The sequence below is a fragment of the Schistosoma mansoni genome, chromosome 1 (genome assembly GCF_000237925.1).
Source record: "Schistosoma mansoni strain Puerto Rico chromosome 1, complete genome".
Classification (NCBI taxonomy): Eukaryota; Metazoa; Platyhelminthes; class Trematoda; order Strigeidida; family Schistosomatidae; genus Schistosoma; species Schistosoma mansoni.
Window position 1 is genome coordinate 15296379 of NC_031495.1, and position 19964 is coordinate 15316342.

Sequence of the window (19964 nt, forward strand, 5' to 3'; positions counted from 1 at the left end):
CCCGCCCCATGAGATTCAAACCCAGGACCTATCTTGGAGGAGCACTGCTGAGGAGTCCCACAATAGGACGAGACGGCCATCCAGTGTTTCCAGGTTTTCCATGGTTGTCTAGCTTAAATTGACTCATGATTTCAACTATAAAATTACTGAAATCTCCACAAAAGCCCTTTCTGATAAAAGTTAGAGTTAGTCAGAAATTTCTGTAAGCTTCCCTAATCTGAACAGGATTTACAAAATTTGTTGATTATTTTTCAATTTGGATTCTATTAGTCACTATAAATTAATGTATTATTTAAATTACAATAAGACTAACTTTTAAATTATCCGGAAGTTCTGAACGTCCAGCATAACCTGGATTCATTGTAATGAATACAGCACATGTTTGATCTAATTTAATTTCAGTTCCTTCAAATATTAAACTTGTTTGATTAGCAAGAATAGCACGTTGAATAGTTAAAATTTGTTGAGCTACTACAGAAAGTACTTCTAAATCAATACGATTAAATTCATCAAAACATGACCATGCACCGCATGATGCAAGTCCCTGTATAAATAGCATTAAATGAGAATAAAATAAATGACGTAGATATTAGCACATATTGACTATCTATTTGAATATATTTGAGAATATTATTAGTAAATTAAAGTTCATCACAGTTTAAATATCTACTGACAAATTTACAGACACCAAATAGATGATATCTAAGTGATTGAACGTAATTGTTGAGAAGCATTGAACCTAAATTTCATGATAGATTATTTTCATCAACAAGACACCTAGTTAGTTACCAGGAAACTGATGTGTCTACAATAATTAGGCCTATGTTACTTAGGTCCTGAGACAGAAACATTATTACCAAACTATCTAGACTGAGATTGATCTTCATGGTTTTGAGATACTTCAGATTTTTATCGATCTTTTTTTCATAAGCAATTTCTTGTTGTATAATCCTCAATGTTGGCCAATCTTACTGTATCAAGTTGCACTTAAATATAACTGTTAGGACTAACAGAATGAAAGTATTAGTGAACAGTTTTAAATCATTATTTTCATCTTTCATTAACTGCCTGTTATCCGATAAATAACTCATCCACATTATCTTGATTAAATTACATTATCTGTAAGTGTGGGCTTCCAATTTTTAACAACGTATTCAATTATTTAAAAAAGTATACTGTCTTCTGTAATCAGTTCATTTGAGATTTATGTCTTAGTCCTATGAATGAATTATCATTTCTGGTATCTTAATCTTACCAATACTTTATTATTCAGATGTCCGGTCACATTATCACGTGTATATTCAATCGTTTGGAAAAATTCCGGCAATGAAAATGATACCAAAATATTCCATTATCTCTCTAAACATGTACAATTATCACTTATGGAATGGTTTTTGCATGTAATAATCTTTTTCTAATATCTATGTAGCTCACATTGAAATAAAAGCTTAAGCTAGTAGGGGATTACTCAATAAAAAAAGACATAACAACTTATACGAGAGGTGTTATGATTTGCATATCTTTAAATGAGTTGAAGTATGGATATATATGAGGAAATTGTGCTAACATAAAAAAGATCTGATGGAGTGAATAGACAGAACGGTTTATGGGTAACAACACTTTACAAATGATAATTGCACGGAAATAGGAAGAGAGAAGATGGGACTTTTAGTTAGTCAGTCAGCTACAACAGAGGACCGGAATAAAGAAATGAAGTTTAAGTGAGACAATCTCGGCAAAAGGCGGCACTTTTATTCGCTCTCAGTCCAGACGTTTAGAACGATGGGTAGAACACTTTAAGGTGTAGTTCAGCTGGCATTCAGCCACTCTACAGTTACCCACCATTTCCAAACAGCCTGAATGGAACATTGAGATAGGCCCCCCGACTCTGATTGAAGTTCGAAAAGCAATAACTAATCTGAATTGGAGAAGGGCAGCTAGTCCAGATGGATTAACTCCAGCTGTCCTTAAGGATGGCGGTCCAGTTTTAACGATTAGGTTGACCAATATTTTAGCTAAAACCGTGGAACTGAATGTAATCCCATCTGACTCGTCTCAATGATTGATCATCTTAATATATAAGAAAGGATCAATATCATCCTGTAATAATCACAGAGAGATTAGTTTAACTAGATAACATTAATGATTCAAAAAAAAGACAGCTAAATGGTTAGAGAAAAACATTGTATATATATTATTTTACGGGACAAAGTAACTAATAAAAATAAATATGAATTAATTACATGACGTTCTTACCATTGTTAGCGACACAATAATATTAAACAGTGAAAAGGTTACAATAATGATTTCCTCTCTCTCTACTTCAATAGGTTCTAATAATGTTGATTTAGATTAGAACCAATAATATGCTACTTTGATATGTTTGTTTGTTTACTTCACGATGTGCCACAACCTATATTTAGGATCCAGCATACTCTTCATAATAATTAAAATCTGGGAAAACGTCATGATTTTTATGGTTTACGAAAACGGTAATCTTTATATCAGAATAGTGTATCAAAGTATTTTATCTACCAATAAAAATTAAGTTACTGTAAAATAATTATTTCGTACAATAATAATACTCAAATCATACCTTGAAAAATTTACCCAAAGCAATATAATCCAGTCCATCGGAACAATTGAATACAACACATTGTTTAGCTACTGCTTTTGCAAGATCTTTAGTTGTCTCTGTTTTACCTGTACCAGCTGGACCCTCGGGAGCACCACCCAAATGTAAATGTAATGCACCAAATAATGTTCGATAACACCTATCAGTCAATGGTGTGATAACTAATCGCCCAGTATTACCCAAATATTCATAACCATAGCTTCAAAAAGAAATGTGTTATAACAAACAGTAAGCGTAAGATCTCATCACATCGATGAAAAATTTTTTTAAAAGTGATTTCCGATCTATAAATGATGTGTAATATGAGGAATCCTATGAGTGAATGATAATCGTCCATGAAACAACTCTCCAGCACTTCATAGTTGTCATTACTCTCCTAGTCATTCATGTATGGTAGAAATTCTCTCGGACTATTAATTATGAAATGAATGAGTTTAGAAGAAAGTGATTACGTACACTATATACCAATAAATTTCCTACCCGAATAAATACTTGCGATAACATAAAGCTATTCTATAACGTTATACTGTCTAATTAAAATAAGTAGTTAAAATTCTATAATTTATAAAACTAGATTTCGTATATATATAAACAATAAAAGCGCTTACTTTAAATGTGAGTTAATCATACGCGTCACTAGCTTTTGTTCAATCCAATAATAACGTAGTTGACTAAGCCATGAAAAGTCTGTATTGGATTGACATTTAAGTGATATAAGTTCAGCCAGAACATCACGTGCATGAACATCTAACACAATTAATGCTTGTAATGTTATGCGATTTTGTTTAGATAGTTGTCCTCTAACCATAGCAACAATTTCATCTATTTGCTGGTTGTTCACCTACAAACATTTATATTTTGAAAGAGTATGAAACATTAAGGACTGTTACAAAGATGTACGCCAAGAACTGGATGTAACCTTTTTTACAAAATGTCATGGACTACAAACGAAAGGATATTCATATGTTCAAATTCCTGATTACTATCTCGTTTGTCAAGTCATATAGTTTGACAATTGAACTAAGAATTCAAGCATCAAGATTCACTTTATGGAGATGAGGTACATGGAAAAATCTGACTTCTCGCCTGGATTATTCAAGTGATAGGTGATGTAATTTTCAACATTTACAATATGCTTTGTGTTCCATGACAATGTATTCTTTTATTGCAACAAAATGTGGCGTCTGAATAAACGAACTGTGAAGTTATAACTAGAGAAATAATATTTTTTGAGAAACTATTAAACTTTGAAAGCGAGAATAAATAGACGACCGTTATTGCAAACTTTTCCACCACAGAATAGAAATATAATAAACATAATCAAGCTCACGAGTAACTAATAACAGTTCTAATTATGAGCCGATATCGATCGCAGAACTTCTTGAGGTCAAATAAAACTGAAAATCTCTGTCTTTCTAGTAGGGAAATGACAAATATAGAAATGAAATACAGAGTCACTGATCAGTTGGAAGTCACTAGTATAGATGAGCATCCATTGAGCGGATCTTAAAAATTTGTATGACTAATAACGTCAGCCAGTCATCTACAACGTAGGACCAGCACGTATGTGGATAGGTCCAAGTTGCCATACCTCATTAGCACAACAGAATGAACACTAAAGTCATAAAAGCACCCACCTCAATGGTAGTAATATACAAAAAAAGATTGCCCATAAGGATATGGTACAGGGAGAAAGAATTAGTTCGTAAAAAGAAAGGTATAATGCAATTTTAATCTCCCAATTTAATGGAAGACAAAGAGCGTGTACACCTACTCCAATGTTAACGTAATTGACAACTGAGCTAATATTCAGGTTGTTTTAATCACATATTGGTCTCTCTTGAGGTAATATTGGAAGTCAGAAAACACTATACAGATTTCTCGAACTGGGATGTTTCCACTAAACAATGAACATATATTATTACGTCAGGAGTCAAACAAGAAGACTCTAGGTCTTGTGGTGAACTTTAAACAACAGGGACCATTGGTGCTACATCACGTTCGATTGAATTTTGATGTAAAGAGACAAACATTCAATGTTATTGGGGACAAATATTTTACTTGTAGTATGTCTGAACTCATTGATTTTGAGAAGGCGGTTGACCGTGTGGACCGGAGAACATTATGGAAACTTCTTCGACACTATGGAGTTCCTCAGAAGATTGTCAACATTATCCGGAACTCATACGAAGGACTACAGTGCAAAGTCGTGCATGGAGGACAGGTGAAAGATACATTTTCAGTAGGGACCGGAGTCAGACAAGGCTGTGTACTCTCCCCCTTCCTCTTTCTCCTAATGACTGACTGGATTATGAAGACTTCGACATGTAAGAGGAAGCACGGAATACAATGGATATCTCAGAACCAATTAGACGACTTGGACTTCGCAGATGACCTAGCCCTACTATGTCATACATAGGAGCAAATACAGACGAAGACAAAAAATGTGGCAGCAGTCTCTGCATCAATAGACTTCAACATACACAAAGGAAAAAGCGAGATTCTCAAATACAACACGGAGAACACCAACCCAATCACAATTGATGGCGAAACTCTGGAAGAAGTGGAAACATTCACGTACTTGGAAAGCATCATTGACGAATACGATGAATCTGATGCAGTTGTGAAGACGCGGATTGGCAAAGCAAGGGTAGCATTCCTACCTTTGGAAGACATATTGAACTCAAAACAACTCTCAACTAACTTCAAAATAAGAATCCTGAAGGGAAGCGGAAAAGAGGGATGCCAAAGAACACATTACGCCGGAAAATAGAAGCAGATATGAAAAGTATGAATGTTAACTGGAAAGAACTGGAAAGGATTGCCAAGGACAGAGTTGGATGGAGAATACTGGTGGGCGGCCTATGCTCCTGCACGAGGGGTAACAAGCGTAAGTAAGTAAGTAAGTAAGTAAGTATGTCTGAACTCCACCAGTCACGGCTACTCACTAGAACGTCTGGAACATTTCGAAGTAACTCATTTGTAAGGTGACTATTATAATTTAATTGAAACGGTTAATAAGGGTTAGTTTACTTTGTAGTTTGTATTGATCAAGTCCGATTTTAAAAACAGAATTATAATTAAAAAAACATACTACTTATTTAACATTATAGTAATAATATAATGTATACATACTTTTAAATAATTCTTCATAGCATCCAAATTATTTTGTATAGCTTGTTCAACATTTATTGTCCAATAATACATTGAACCAGCTAATATAGCTTGACCACACCATAATTTAACCCATTCTTTACGTGGTTTATTTAAATAATCATTTAATGCATTATTAATATTAAATTGTATTGATTGTATCATCATTATTTCTAATTGTAATAACCATTTTTCAACAGAACCATTTGCTTTTATTGTTGATATACTATTACATAATTCAATTAATTCATTTTCACTACTTTTTATATGTGTAATATCTAATGTTTTAGTAAATACTAATGATGCAATACCTTCAAAACATTTTTTTAAATGAGGTTGTACTCTTGTTGGATCTTTGGTTTCTGATAAGATTTCTAATAATTCATCATTTGATAAAAAGAAAAATCTTGAAAAATATAAACGTTTTTTTTCTAAATATTGATTTAAACCTTTTAAAATATTTTCTAATAATAAATTAGATTTATTAAATTTATTTAATATTTTATCAATTTTTATAACATTTAATATAGATTGATTATGATGGATAAGATTCATTAATTCTTTCCATATTTTATCAACTATAATAAATTGTCTACTTTCATTTGGCATTTGTGTTATAATATCAGGGGAATTAAATATTGGTTCTAAATATAAATAGGTAGATTGTACTTTTAACCATTCATCTAATATATCTTGAGTTAAAATTAAGTTTTGTTCCCAATCTCTTTTTTAAAAAAAAAGAAAAAAAAATAGTTGCTGGGTAATTGTGATATTGATTTGCTTATTAATTAAAAAGAAAACAAAATGAAATGTTAATTAAGTATTATCATAAAAGGGTTAATTTATCCAGTATGTTATATCCTAGTGAAGGTATAAGTACGGATGACTTCCGGGATCTATTAATGGACGGTTATTCTCTCTCTCTCTTGCTCTCTCTCTCTCTATATATATATATATTCCTATTGTATAACTATTTAGTGATTAGATTTAATCTACATTTAATAAAGATCGATTATTAGATATTACTATATTCATTAATTTTTTCTTGATTGATGATTTAATTATCAGAAGAGGGTTTTGTGGAGATTCTAGTAATTTTATATAGTTGAAATCATGAGTCAATTGAAGCTAGACCACCGTGGAAAACCTGGAAGGACTAGACGGCCGTTTTGTTTTATTGTGGGACTCCTCAGCAGTGCGCATCCACGATCCTGCCTCGCGAGATTCGAACCCAGGACCTATCAGTTTCGCGCGCGAGCGCCTTACTTCCAGACTACTGAGTCAGCATCCAACAGTGTTAATGTCTAACTTCAACCAATACACGAAATTAAGCAACCATTCACCAATGTCTTCAGTGAGTTGATATCTACCAACAGACCTGCTTGAATTCCACTGAGGAGTCCCACAATAGGTTGAAACGGCCGTCCAGTGCTTCCAGGTTTTTTGTAGTGGTCTAGCTTCAATTGACTCATGATTTCGACCATATGATGATTTAATTGTTAAGATTATTCTCTTAACTTTACCATTTGATCATAATAGATAACATAGTATATCATACAAATAAAGGTTAGTTATTACATTTCAGTATATAAATTATTGAGAATAACATTAGATTGACGGCGATTTCTGTATTGTTTTTTAATAAATTTTTTTCAACCCTTTTTTAAAAAATTTTCATCCCACTTCCCAATTTTTTTTAATTCCGTTTCGTCTAATTAAATTGCTAGTTTTAAATTCGTTATAATTGGTTATTTATTTCTTAAAATTTGTATAAAATGTCTGTACTTGTCAATAGAAATAATTTTCTTCACATTATGGACGATAGTAACGTACAAAGTACAAAGTCAGTTGTTCCTCACATTATCAAAGAAACAGATACAGTATTTTTAAATACATTGTATCTGGTAGCGTTCCCATCACTTGAAGCGTTAAAGAGCACCATTAAAACTTATGAAAGAAATGTGGAATGGTAAATAAAAATATGCATTACAGTCTTTTGTAGTTTCCAAAGCTATCTGTCATTAATCGAAGCAGAAGACGAGAATTTTCACCGATATGTGAGAGATCACTTATTGTCTAAAAATGGAAATTGGCTCATCGACGAAATTAAGTAATACTATAAATTTTAATTGAGATTATGAACCGACCGATATTAGAACACCATTGAAAACCTAAAATTAATCATTTCATGATCTTAATAAAATTTTAATAATCTCCACAACTCTATATTGATAATAATATGAATCTTGAATCTATCAAATGTTATAACAAAACTTTGTCTAAATCATTCTGAACCCATACTTCAAATAAAATCAGTAAATTAAAGAGCCTAAAATCCTTGAGTTTGTTAGCCAAAAGTCGAATCAATATTAAAGACAGTCTATCTGTCCCGAATTACAGGGAAATATCTATATTGTATACCTAACATATTATTGATTCTGAAACTAATGTCATTCCATTTAAGAAGAAAGAAATTATTTGTAGTTTACCCAGGAATCATCTCATTGAACAGCAACAAAATACTGTACAATCATCCTAATCAATTAAACCTTAGGTATGATATCCCATGTATTTAAACAGGTTAAAATTAAACTGAGAAACTTTAATCAATAATGATGATTATGTGATCAAGTGTTCTCAATAATTTGTCGGAATATTACATTGCCTCTTAACCTGAAACGTCATACTTTGAAAATTACATGACTAAAGGTTCCTTAAGGCTGAAATTTCAGTGAGACATTTGCATTCATCTACCTAACTAAGGTTTACATAAAATGTAAATAACAATAAGCATTTAATATAAATAACTTGCAAATAAATGTAAAGACCAATATTACGATCAGCCTAATAGTCAAAATACATAATATGTGCAATATGCTAACGTTAATATTTATTATCAAACAGATCAATAATAAATAAATGAAAGTTAATCACTAATCATCAGGGTCAAATATTTGTTGAGATTGTTCAATTTGTAATTAGTTTTCACTATAAACTAACACATCATTCGTGACCACTAGGGCCTAACCTTTTATCATCGGTTACTGAAGTGGGAAAAAATTTTCAGTCATTCATTTCTTATTCAATGATGTTGACTTTCCATTAAGTCTAAAACTTAATTGCGTTTAAATACCGAATGGTCATGGAAGAGCATTATTAAAGCGAAAATAGTCTTCCACAAATTGTGGATGCCCAATCTTTTTTCAGCTGATGTCAATATAAGATAAAAACTAACCTGAATCATTTTAATTTACAATGGTTTAAATTATCCCCTTGTAGGTATTTTCGAAAGAATTTCAATCAATTTTATTCAGTACATGTGCTTCCTATAGGTAATTACCTCTGTCTATTCCGTACAACTTGAATCACTTCCAAATATATATATATATATAGTATGTAACTTACTTGATTTCCGCTTCGAATGGTTTAATGTAAGGTGATCCACGCATTGTTTGCGTTTTTACAATATGATCATCCAATAATGTTTGTATATCATCCACCGAAGAAAGTATAAATGTACCACTATCACGATATGGTATCAAGTTGAACTCCATCTATAAATGCAATTAATTAAAACAGAAAATAATCACTTGAATTGTGTAAAAAAACGATTCAGAATTTTAAAATTTCTGATTGTGTATTAATCTCTCCTTAAGTAATTTAAAGGGTTAAGCCTCCTAATTTTCATTTAACATTTGATATTAATTACAATACAATCAATTTTAAGTTACAATAGTTTTAGATTAGTTTGTTTATTGTCAGTAAATTTTATTTCAAATTTTAAAGTTTTAACATTGCTGAGGAGTCCCACAATAGGACGAAACGGCCGTCCAGTGCTTTCAGGTTTTCCATGGTTGTCTAGCTTCAATTGACTCATGATTTCAACTATAAAATTACTAAAATCTCCACAAAACCCCCTTCTGATCTATTCAAATTGTAATTATTTGAAAAGATGTTTTACAAATGTTCTTCTACAGTCAATATTTTCCATTTATCTTCAACCGGGGAAGTTTTCCACCAGTTAAACTGCCACACCTATATTTATTTTGTGTCCTATGTGATGTGGTTGGATTCAGCTGTATTTACTACTCTTTCTTCCAACGATACATAATAAGTAAATTGCACGAATAACTGCAATGTTTCTGATTGAGTTTTTCAGTATTTAGATATACAGTAATTTGTAGGCTTTTTATGATAACGGTTAAATACATACAAAATTTGTAATGATAAGTATTTATCTAAAACAGATCTAAAATAGGAAGGCTTATCGGAATTTATTAAGATCTGGAAAACAGATCATCCAAATGTTTTTTCCTAGGTGTATATGTAAAAATTAAACAGCGTTTACATAAACATTTTAGAAAACAAACCAAAATACTTCATTTCCGATCAGTGCTTGTTCACATTAAGATATCATGTATAAAAAATATTACTATCAGTTGAATTCACTTACTGGTTCCCATTCTTTATGCATTTTATCCAGTGTTTTTTCAAGATTATTTTCTTTGCTAGCAGCCTCGGAGATTAATTCAAATTTAGGTATATACGTGTCAAGATTCATATCAATTAATTTAGCTAAACACATTCCTTCTTCTTTATTATTTACTGTAAAACCAACTATTTCTGAAATTTGTTCCCAATGTCTTTCACGTAAACCTGGATTAAATAATGTACGTATTAATGGTAAATGTTGTTTGAATTCTTCGACTTTTTCACGAACTTGTGTAGCAATTTTTCGTGGTGCTGGTAAAGTATCAAATGTTTTCTCCAATTTAAACAAACTACGATAATAGTTTGATACGTCCATTTCTACTTGTTCTGGTTCAACCTTATCCATAGATCCTTCCATCCATTCATTATATTTCTTATTGAATTCTACCGTCATTTCATATAGAGTTAAAAATGGTTTCAATATATTTTGTACTTCATTACGTAGTGGATATGATGTTGTATCCCATTTCAATGCTTCTTCATCTGCATTGAATCCGTCTATTTTAGTTAAAGCTATTTCCAATTTTGAATTTAAACTTTGTGCTTTCTTCAAATATCGATTTATTTCATTGAGATCTCCATACCCTTGGAATTTATCCACTTGTTTTCGATATGATTCAATTTCTTCAATAAATCTTTCACGTTTATATCTCAAACTAATTTCAAATTCTTCACGTTTAGTTTGTGCAATACTTCGACTTTCAGCAAATACTTCATTCATACGTGTATGCCATTCAAATACCTGACTATTAATACGCATATCTGATGGATTTAACTGTGCATGATCCATAAGAAATAATAAGCGATCTTTAGAATTATCTAGTTCACGTTCTAAGATGTTCATTTTAACTTTTTCTGCATGATTAACAAATTCATTGATTTGCATCATATGTGAAATATCAGTTGGAACAGTTAACGCTTTGGCACTGATAAGTTCATATTCTTTAATCAAACTAAATAATATGGAAATATTTGTTTATAATTAATGATTACTTATTAATCTAATAAGTAGTTTAAATAAATCATCAATTCCATGAATCACAGCTACCATGAAATTTGTAATAATATTTATGTTGACTATGGTCATAATCATTTACTTTCAATGAATTAAGTCATAGTTTTAATCAAGATTTAACAATAGAATTATGCTATAAAGATATTACTTCATTATTTATAGCTTCCATTTATACATATAATGAGTAAAACATGAGAACAGTTGCATAGTGGGAGTGATGCATCATGAATTATCTGATAAATAATCTTAAGGTATGGTTAAGATCAGACAACGAGAGCAAACAAAGTTAATAGAACATGAGTGTAAGAATTACTAAAATAAGACCTAAATTACCTCATTAACCAGTATTAGCTACCTTAATCTCATTACTGAAATGTCTACAAATTGTATAATTTGGACAAACTTTATGAATTATTCAACTCATTTGTTTTCGGTAGAATTATTTCGCAGGATTAGTCATCAATCCATGGACATTAAAACTTGGTGCTTTTGCTAAAACTAAACTAGATTGTACTCATCTTAGCTGATAGAGTTATGCCTCTCAAAATAGCTAAATAACTTAAGATACACTAGTTTGATAACACTTAAATATAAACATCTCTTGATGTATGTGTATTCTCAGCTGGAGTTACTGATGAGAAAATATTCAGTAATTTTTTTGCTCAAGTATGCTCTTTTAGTTGAAAACCAGGGAGTATTGGACAGCTTTGTGTTCCAAATATGAGACCGCTTAAAAGTGCGCATCATTCACCCCATAAAGGACCGAAAACTGGACCTTGTGGACTGGTGGTGAACGCTCAACCTTCAGACCCATAAGTTGAGATACAGTAGTCAACATCTCTGGTCGTAGTTAGTTCATAATAATGCATGACTATTAACCAATACAATCTGTGATATTTGTCTCAAGATCATCATGGGTAAAGTCAATTAGACACGACTTCCCACTTGAACTTCGTGAATTACCCCTTGAAGTAAGTCTTTTGTAAGTACATGATCATTGTTATAAGGTGTTCCTGAAAATTGTTGAATTTAAAGTTTTATATCTTGATCGATTTTGGTTAGATAACAGCTGAAAACCAACAAATATTGTATAGCTGTTTCGTCTTAGTATCAAATTCCTCAACGAATAACACACGTGATATTGTTAACTGCTCAGTGATTAGTCAGTCTAAATTTCGTTAACAGTCAACTTTTTCATAAGATCACGTATACAAGTGATGGAAATACAAAACATATAGGTTAAGCGTGACGAATACAGTGTAAATAAAATTAGGAATTTACGTTTTATTCATTATTCTATGATCTTCCAAAATGCGTTCCAAAACACGATCTGATATATTTTCAGCTCGTTTAGTTAAAGAACGAATTAATTCATCACAATGTACTTCAAATAATCCCAGACGAATTATACGTCTAGATTCATACTGAATTTTTTTCATTAAACGATCATATTTTAATAGTTCACGTGTCAATTCTTCAAATGATGGTCCAATAGGTTTATTTTCAATAACATCTTTTTCAGGCTCCTCTTGTTCTAATTCCACCTTATCATCAAGATTATCTTGAAAATCATCATCATCAGTGGATTCAACGGCTTGAACCGTTAGTTCTTGTACTGGTGGATTTAATAACAATTCAGTGTTTTGTTCAGCCTGTGAAATCAGAAGAGATTTTGTCATACAAATAGTTATTTGCCAAAATGAACTTCAAACAAATATACAAACAATATGTTACAGAGGACAGACGATACTCAGAATGAGTTCCCATCAGTCGCTAGTTTAAAAAAGTACTTTCTATATTATTACGAACTGATATCATAGCATAACACCATAGCTGGTGCATTGTAACTCAGCATCTCTAATCTATTTGGTTCTTTACGGGTTAGATACTGAAAAAGATTAAATTCTTTGTCAAACATTTTACATTTGACTTGACGTGGCAAAACTTGAAAGTTAGCTCACGATATAGAAAATAATTTACCAGTATAACATCACACAGTACTCATCCTGTCTCAGGCAATATATAAAACCGAAAAAATTTAATTTCATGTTAGAAGTCTGCTGTATTCTGGTTTTCACCGTTTGTTTAAATAAACTCAGTTTGTAATGTAAAGTATCTTTAAATTAAATAATCTTTACAAATTCCTCATTCTAACGTTATTAGTTATTATAAATGCTAAATAACTATCAGAAATGTAAAAAAAGATCTGCTAACTCAGTAGTTTTACATATTAAGGATTAACATCGAGATCCGAAGGCCTCAAGTTTAATTTGCGGCATATTCGTCGGTAGGCATCTCTGAGATGTTTCCCACTGAGATAAAACATCTGTCAAGTGCTCCTTGGTTTTTATTGGTATTGTGGTGTGTGCTACTGATGTCGATAGATGTAAGTAGTATGTATTATCAATCGAACATGAAAAATCTGGCGGCAGAAGGTCAAGAAGATCGAAGAAAAGAGAACAAAAACAGAGAATGATTGATGTGGAAACAAAGGAATAATAAAGTCTGAGACGATTGACTGATATTTTGCAAATGAAGTAGTTACTGTATAGTTCTCAGATTTTACTAAGAAATTCTGTAATTTTGTTTTCAAGTACATTCGGTTGTTCTCACTTGTGTTCTTGTCCACTACAGTATCACAAATGAAATCAATCCTTAACACATATAGCCTACAAATCACAAACATATTTAAAAAGAACTCTTACTTGTCTGTTGACTAAAAATTGATATTTATCATATTCTCGTATATGTAACTCTGGTCCTTTAAGTTGTAATAATAACATTTTTCTGACTTCATTTTTACGTTCTTCTATAATATCACTTAAAATAATTGGATGTAATGTGGCATTCTCAGATTGCTAATGAAAATATAAAAAAAGTAATTGTAGTACAATTTGATAATTAATATATCGAAACAGTTCGGAAAGAAATAATAACGTACTGTAATACTGAAGAAAAAAAGGTGTGTAGTTTTACTCTTACTGACCTTAACTTCTCTTTTTATGTTATGTTTTAATAAGTCAATAAAATAAGTCAATTCAAACATATTCACAGCTTGTATGATGTTATATTTAATTGTCGAAACAAATTAATTGACTTACTCATTTGTTGTTTTACTTCATTTTTACTATTTGTTTAAGTTTGAAACCTTTGCTTATTTTGAATATGTTATGCCCCGGTAAGGATAATGAATGGTAACTTTGGGATCTATTTATAAACCAACACTATGCATATATTTTTTATCGTATAATTGCTAAATAACTAAACTATTTATATTCATGTTCCCCTCATTATAAGCTTTATTTTGACCTATAGACTATTATTATACGATTTACCATTCTTGAGTTATCCCTAGTTTATTAAGTACAGTCTCCCACATTCACAGCCACATTTGGTTAAATCTTGTACACATGTTATTTTCTATTTTATGGTACGATGTGGTCAGTTTGATTGGTATATAAACTCAGTGTGTTTGAAATATAATGATTCATACCGCAGAGGCTAAGATCGGTGTTCTAGACTCCACTGGCTGGGCTAGGCAGAAAGCAGGACCGATAAGTATTCTAGACTGCTCGTGTGGTTTTCGTGTGTCACTGTTCCAATTGATAATCCGCTGCTCTCTGATTGGCGGTTTTAATCACGTCATACGTTAACAAGGCATCCACTCGGCTACAAGTTATAATAGAATAATTTGCTCATTTTTCGAAATAGAATCTAATTTATCTTGTAATCGTCTGCTGATACTTCCTCTTGGTATAACATGTATTGTTTTGCGATTTATAGTTACATTTTCTTCATTCTCTTAAATAAAGGATGCATTTTATCTTTTCCACTGAATCCATCCGAGTGGACTGACATAACAACTGAGCTATACATAAAATCTCATAACTCAAAGATAAGTTTCACCTAAAATTACGGCATTATTATAAAGAATAAAATGAACTGTAAATATTTATAAACTGTGAAATGTAAGGTGCCCGAGTATCAGTCACACTATCATAAGCACAATCAACCACTACGTGAAAGACACTTCACTGCATAATTTACCCACATTAATAATAATTTCTATTCAGGTATGAAAATAGTCATTCAAGGAGGGTAAAAAGCTTAAAAACATGTTCTTGTATTTCTTCAGTTGATCGAACATCAAAGAGTTAAGAATGTATAAAAATAAGAATCTATTTGTTTTTCCATATTGTTGAGTATCATAACTGTTGAATGAAACCATTTTTACAAACATTACGTAAGGCTTGCTATTGGTAATTGTATATACGACATAACTATTAGTTATAATCAATAGTTTTCTGCAAATTTAATTGTTGATCACACTTATTGATGTCAGTTAACTCATAATCTTTAAAAATCTTGCACAGTCAGGCAGTGTTGTTCAGTGATAGATTTACAAAAACTTGTTTCTTGAAATCCGGTTACCAGAGAGTGTTAGAACATATGAGTATCATCATCTGGAATTTGATGAATGAATAAAAGAGAATCTTTCCCAGGATGGAAGAGTTGATGTTTTTTTCAAATAGAGATAAGATGGTTGTTACTTAGTATATACTTGCTTTCAACTTGAAGTCTATAAATCCTGAAGTATAGACACTAAATAGAATGTTATTTCCTTTTAGCAATCTGGTCACCTTCAATTTCCTATATAATAAACATTGATCAGTATTGAAGACCTAACCATTATCTTTTTTATCGTATGATTGATTAGTTAATTAACATAATTATGTTCAACTGATGATTACTGGGAATGAGTTAACAGATAACAGCATCCGTTGAAATTTTAATACCATAGAAGACTTGAGTCAGAGAAATTCCTTTATGGTTAGCTTAAGCTAAAATAGATATCTATGCACCTGATAACTGAACACTTAACACTAACTTCTAACGCTTCTTAGTTCCTCAGAAATCAAAGGCATTTGGAAACCTAGTGAAAGACGAAAAGTGGGAAATATGAAAATAAATTTCATTTTTAAGGCTGGTTTAGGAGCAGAAAGCCAAAATATTCATCGTTTTATGGGTAGCCTTCATATTATAAAAGCCTCTGGAAAAGTGCTTGACTTAGTTTCAAAATCAGCAGCCATTCACTTAGCATATGGCACATAATTAATCGTTCTTCTAGAACTTTCTGAGGACTTTTTATTGAACGCTGACTGAACAAAGTAATCGTAGCCTTTACCAGCTTCTGAGGAATGATCAGGAGCTCTAGGCAGAAATAGTCTTGAGGTTGTCAAAATCTAACTTGAAACAAATATCAATCCAAATTCATTTAGTACTGAGCTACCTTTCTCCATACATATCCTTTATTTCGGTCATTTGAAGAGACGCCAAATATCATAGATCATTAAATAGATGCTTCATTCTAACTTTGAATCTTTAATCATAAATGTACACTGAAGACTAGACTGAACAAAATATCTAACGTCTCTCCGTTCGATTTATGAAATGTAGTGCAGCTGAATTAAATAAATGAGTCGATTGGCTAAATCACTGTTCATATTACTCTACATCATCTGAATTGAAATCAATCTATTGAAAAGATCTACAAAGTGATTGTAAATTATCTTAGATATTTAAATAGTGAAACAATATAGGTAACTTGACAATATCTTTTGTGTCTGCATGTACATGAATTATTAAAAAACACAAGAGTTTTGAATAGTTGGAGCTAACTGTTAAAAGACATGAATAACCTGTTGAAATTTATTACAAAGATACAACTGTAATCTCAAAGAGTGCTCAATACAACTTCAAATATAGAAAATGTCTTTACTAAACATTATTTTGTGACATGTTACTGCTTGTGATATAAAGGATTTCCAGTTGTTTCTGTAAATCATACAACACTTACCCAATCAGAATAAAGACGAGTTTCAATTTTAGGGATACTCTGAATAACATTATACATATAATCGAACATGTTCAACAAAGTACTTTCGAATTCTTCTATAGGTGGCTCAAATTTTATCATATTCTCATCTAAAACAAGACGTAGAATAAATCCAGGATGTTGCTGACCATTCGGATCAATCTAAAACAATAAATACAACAAATGTTAGCATCTTTTTGAAAAAAAATACTCAGTCAGATATTAGCAACATAGAACGTCGTATATGTGTATTAGTACAGGTTAAGACAACATATCAACTCAGCTAAATGAAATTATTGAAACAAAAGTCGGAGTGAGAATAATCATATCAGTGGTTGTGGAGAACGTTAAGTACAGATAATATGATTCGAGAAGAATGAGTGAGATCGTAGAACAGAACAGTATAAAATGATTGTAAAAATTAAAACCCAAGGGGAGGCAGAGAGAGAATGGATATGTGTCACTGTGATTGATTCTGATACATGTTAGCAAATATCGTCAAACATTGTAAACATTGGTTACGATAATAGCATCGATCCCAATCACGGGTTCTGCATCTATACTAGGAGTGTTAAGATGAAATACCAGTTATGACTCATAATATATTTTCACAAAACATAGTAAAGCCTTGATCATGTCTTTAAGGATATCTTCGATCAATTTAGCGCTTGGAATGGAGGTACAAATGCTAATGACATATATTTAGGACTTCTTACACACTTTAACAAGTCCCAGTAATGTCTTTTTATTAAGATACTTATTAAGTACATCTGTGGTGTGGGTTGTTTGTTGCTTACATAAGTAGTGTATAACGATGGTCGGGCATTGAATGTATTTCACTAGAAGATCGATAAGGAAAGAATGGAAACGAAACACAATTGGTATGAAACTATATGAACAATAATAATCGGTAACTATGGACTGATATTTGCAGAAGGAACGGTCAAGATTGAAACAATTGATTAACAGTTTTCAAATTAACTGTTTACTGTATGGTTGTCAGATTTTAGTGAGCTAGCCTGTAGTTTTCGTGTCAAACATATTCGGTAGTCCCCACTAGTCTTCTTGTTCACTAAATATCTTTCTAAGTCATAAACTATCATAAAACTTTCCAAATGATCTAATCAATTGTTTATGTTAAGAATCATAACGGCTAATGAAATTGACCCCGGGTTTGGTAGTTAGGTAAGAAGAGTAAATGCAGCTTCATTGATTAATTACCTTGTTCATATCTCATCCTTTAATTTTAAGCAGTTGATATTGTCTGAAATCTTCATATCTGTTTCATTCATTACGTCACAAATATTGTGTGTACTATAATGATTGAAGATCCAATTTTCAAAGTATAAGTTTAATTCAATTACTTTCATTGTCTAATGCAACAATAATTCGTCACTATTAAGCACCAGTTTTTTACTAATAATAATAATAACTTGGAAAATACACATAAAACAAATTGTTACCACCTACTGGTGATTGACAGATAAGATTTTTATAATCCGACATTGAAATTAACCCAAGGTTTTGTAAATTCTCTGTCATCAGTGTGGCTGCACATCTATAAAATGCTTCAAGTTTCAATGGTTCATCACTAGTTGGAACAAGTTTACGTCTATTTCCATGATAGAAAATACTTTGTATTTCATTAAGCCATCTAGAAGAAGAAATATTAAAAACAACTAATAAAAGTAAATTTCTAACCGTTAAACTATAGAGGACAGCCACTGTAATAATAAATAGCATCCAAGCGATATCTTTTGCCTGCTGAATAATATCTAATATACATAAACGATGAGATTAGTTTGTAAATGAAGTACTTCATTACACGCTCACTGATTGATCACTGAGTAGTAAATAGTGCCATGACTGTTTAGTCCTTAATCTGGTAGAATTCCGTGGACCAGGTTGCAATATGGCCACTAGTTTTAGTGATCTCACACCATGTACACTGTATTTTAATGTTAGGTGAATGGAGGCAGTCTATAAGAAGTCGTGGATTTGGGTTTCATACTAGTTGGTACATGGAGAACCTGCGATCCTGATAGAACTGATGCCTGCTGCAAAGTTGGAACTCATATTGCAGCTGTAGGTTTTACTAATGAGCTGTTGTTCCCAATACCGACCACCTGGACAACTAATACATAAACGTTGGTTGATCATTATGAAGTAACTAATGTTGTATATCTTACCAGTACTCAGTGGTAATAAAATTTTAAGGGGGTTTGATATCAGACGATCGATAGCATTTGATCAGCTCTAGAGACTGGACATGAACGATATCGGTTACTTATCAATAATCACTGTACGTACCACAGTTCTGTAAAGGTTCCGTTGTGGACATAATGGCTCAGTGGTAACGTCTCTGAATGACCGAGATCAGGGGTCAGGCTAAAATCGTCTCCCATAGGATCATAGATACGTTTAGCTGGTGTATGTTAAATAGTAAGAAATATAGGTTCAGGGATTCCGATCGATTGCCTCAAATTACGACTTACCTTATTTCATCCCACTAAGTCTTGGCATAGATTCAGAAAACTGATTTGACTTTTGATGGGTTGCGCCACCTGTACGTACCGGCGATCCCATTCTGACAACTAAAGGACAAGCATACTTTCCAAGCGTTCGCCCTATCATACTTTATTGACATGAAAGATAAACTTTAAAATTAGAAGATATTCGTGGGTTACTAGTATTTGACCACAGGCTCCTTTGAAACATTTTTCGAGTACGTTGAGACCATCGAGTGAGTAACTCTGAGGTTTGACTCAGTGTACCGGGCAGAAATGGAAGCCTGC

General features: G+C 31.8%; 1 protein-coding gene across 1 annotated transcript in view; it reads right to left on the reverse strand.

Annotated features, from left to right (window-relative positions):
- The window catches only part of Smp_034920 (putative dynein heavy chain), a gene marked incomplete at both ends in the record, with an annotated part of 71644 nt that overhangs the window by 47365 nt on the left and 4315 nt on the right, over positions 1 to 19964 (reverse strand). The window contains 10 exons of the mRNA XM_018793408.1: positions 314 to 544; positions 2597 to 2834; positions 3244 to 3476; positions 5771 to 6383; positions 9194 to 9342; positions 10242 to 11232; positions 12576 to 12817; positions 14000 to 14152; positions 17152 to 17331; positions 18640 to 18823. Coding sequence (XP_018647924.1) covers positions 314 to 544; positions 2597 to 2834; positions 3244 to 3476; positions 5771 to 6383; positions 9194 to 9342; positions 10242 to 11232; positions 12576 to 12817; positions 14000 to 14152; positions 17152 to 17331; positions 18640 to 18823 — 3214 coding nt within the window. The remainder of the gene's footprint in view (positions 1 to 313; positions 545 to 2596; positions 2835 to 3243; positions 3477 to 5770; positions 6384 to 9193; positions 9343 to 10241; positions 11233 to 12575; positions 12818 to 13999; positions 14153 to 17151; positions 17332 to 18639; positions 18824 to 19964) is intronic.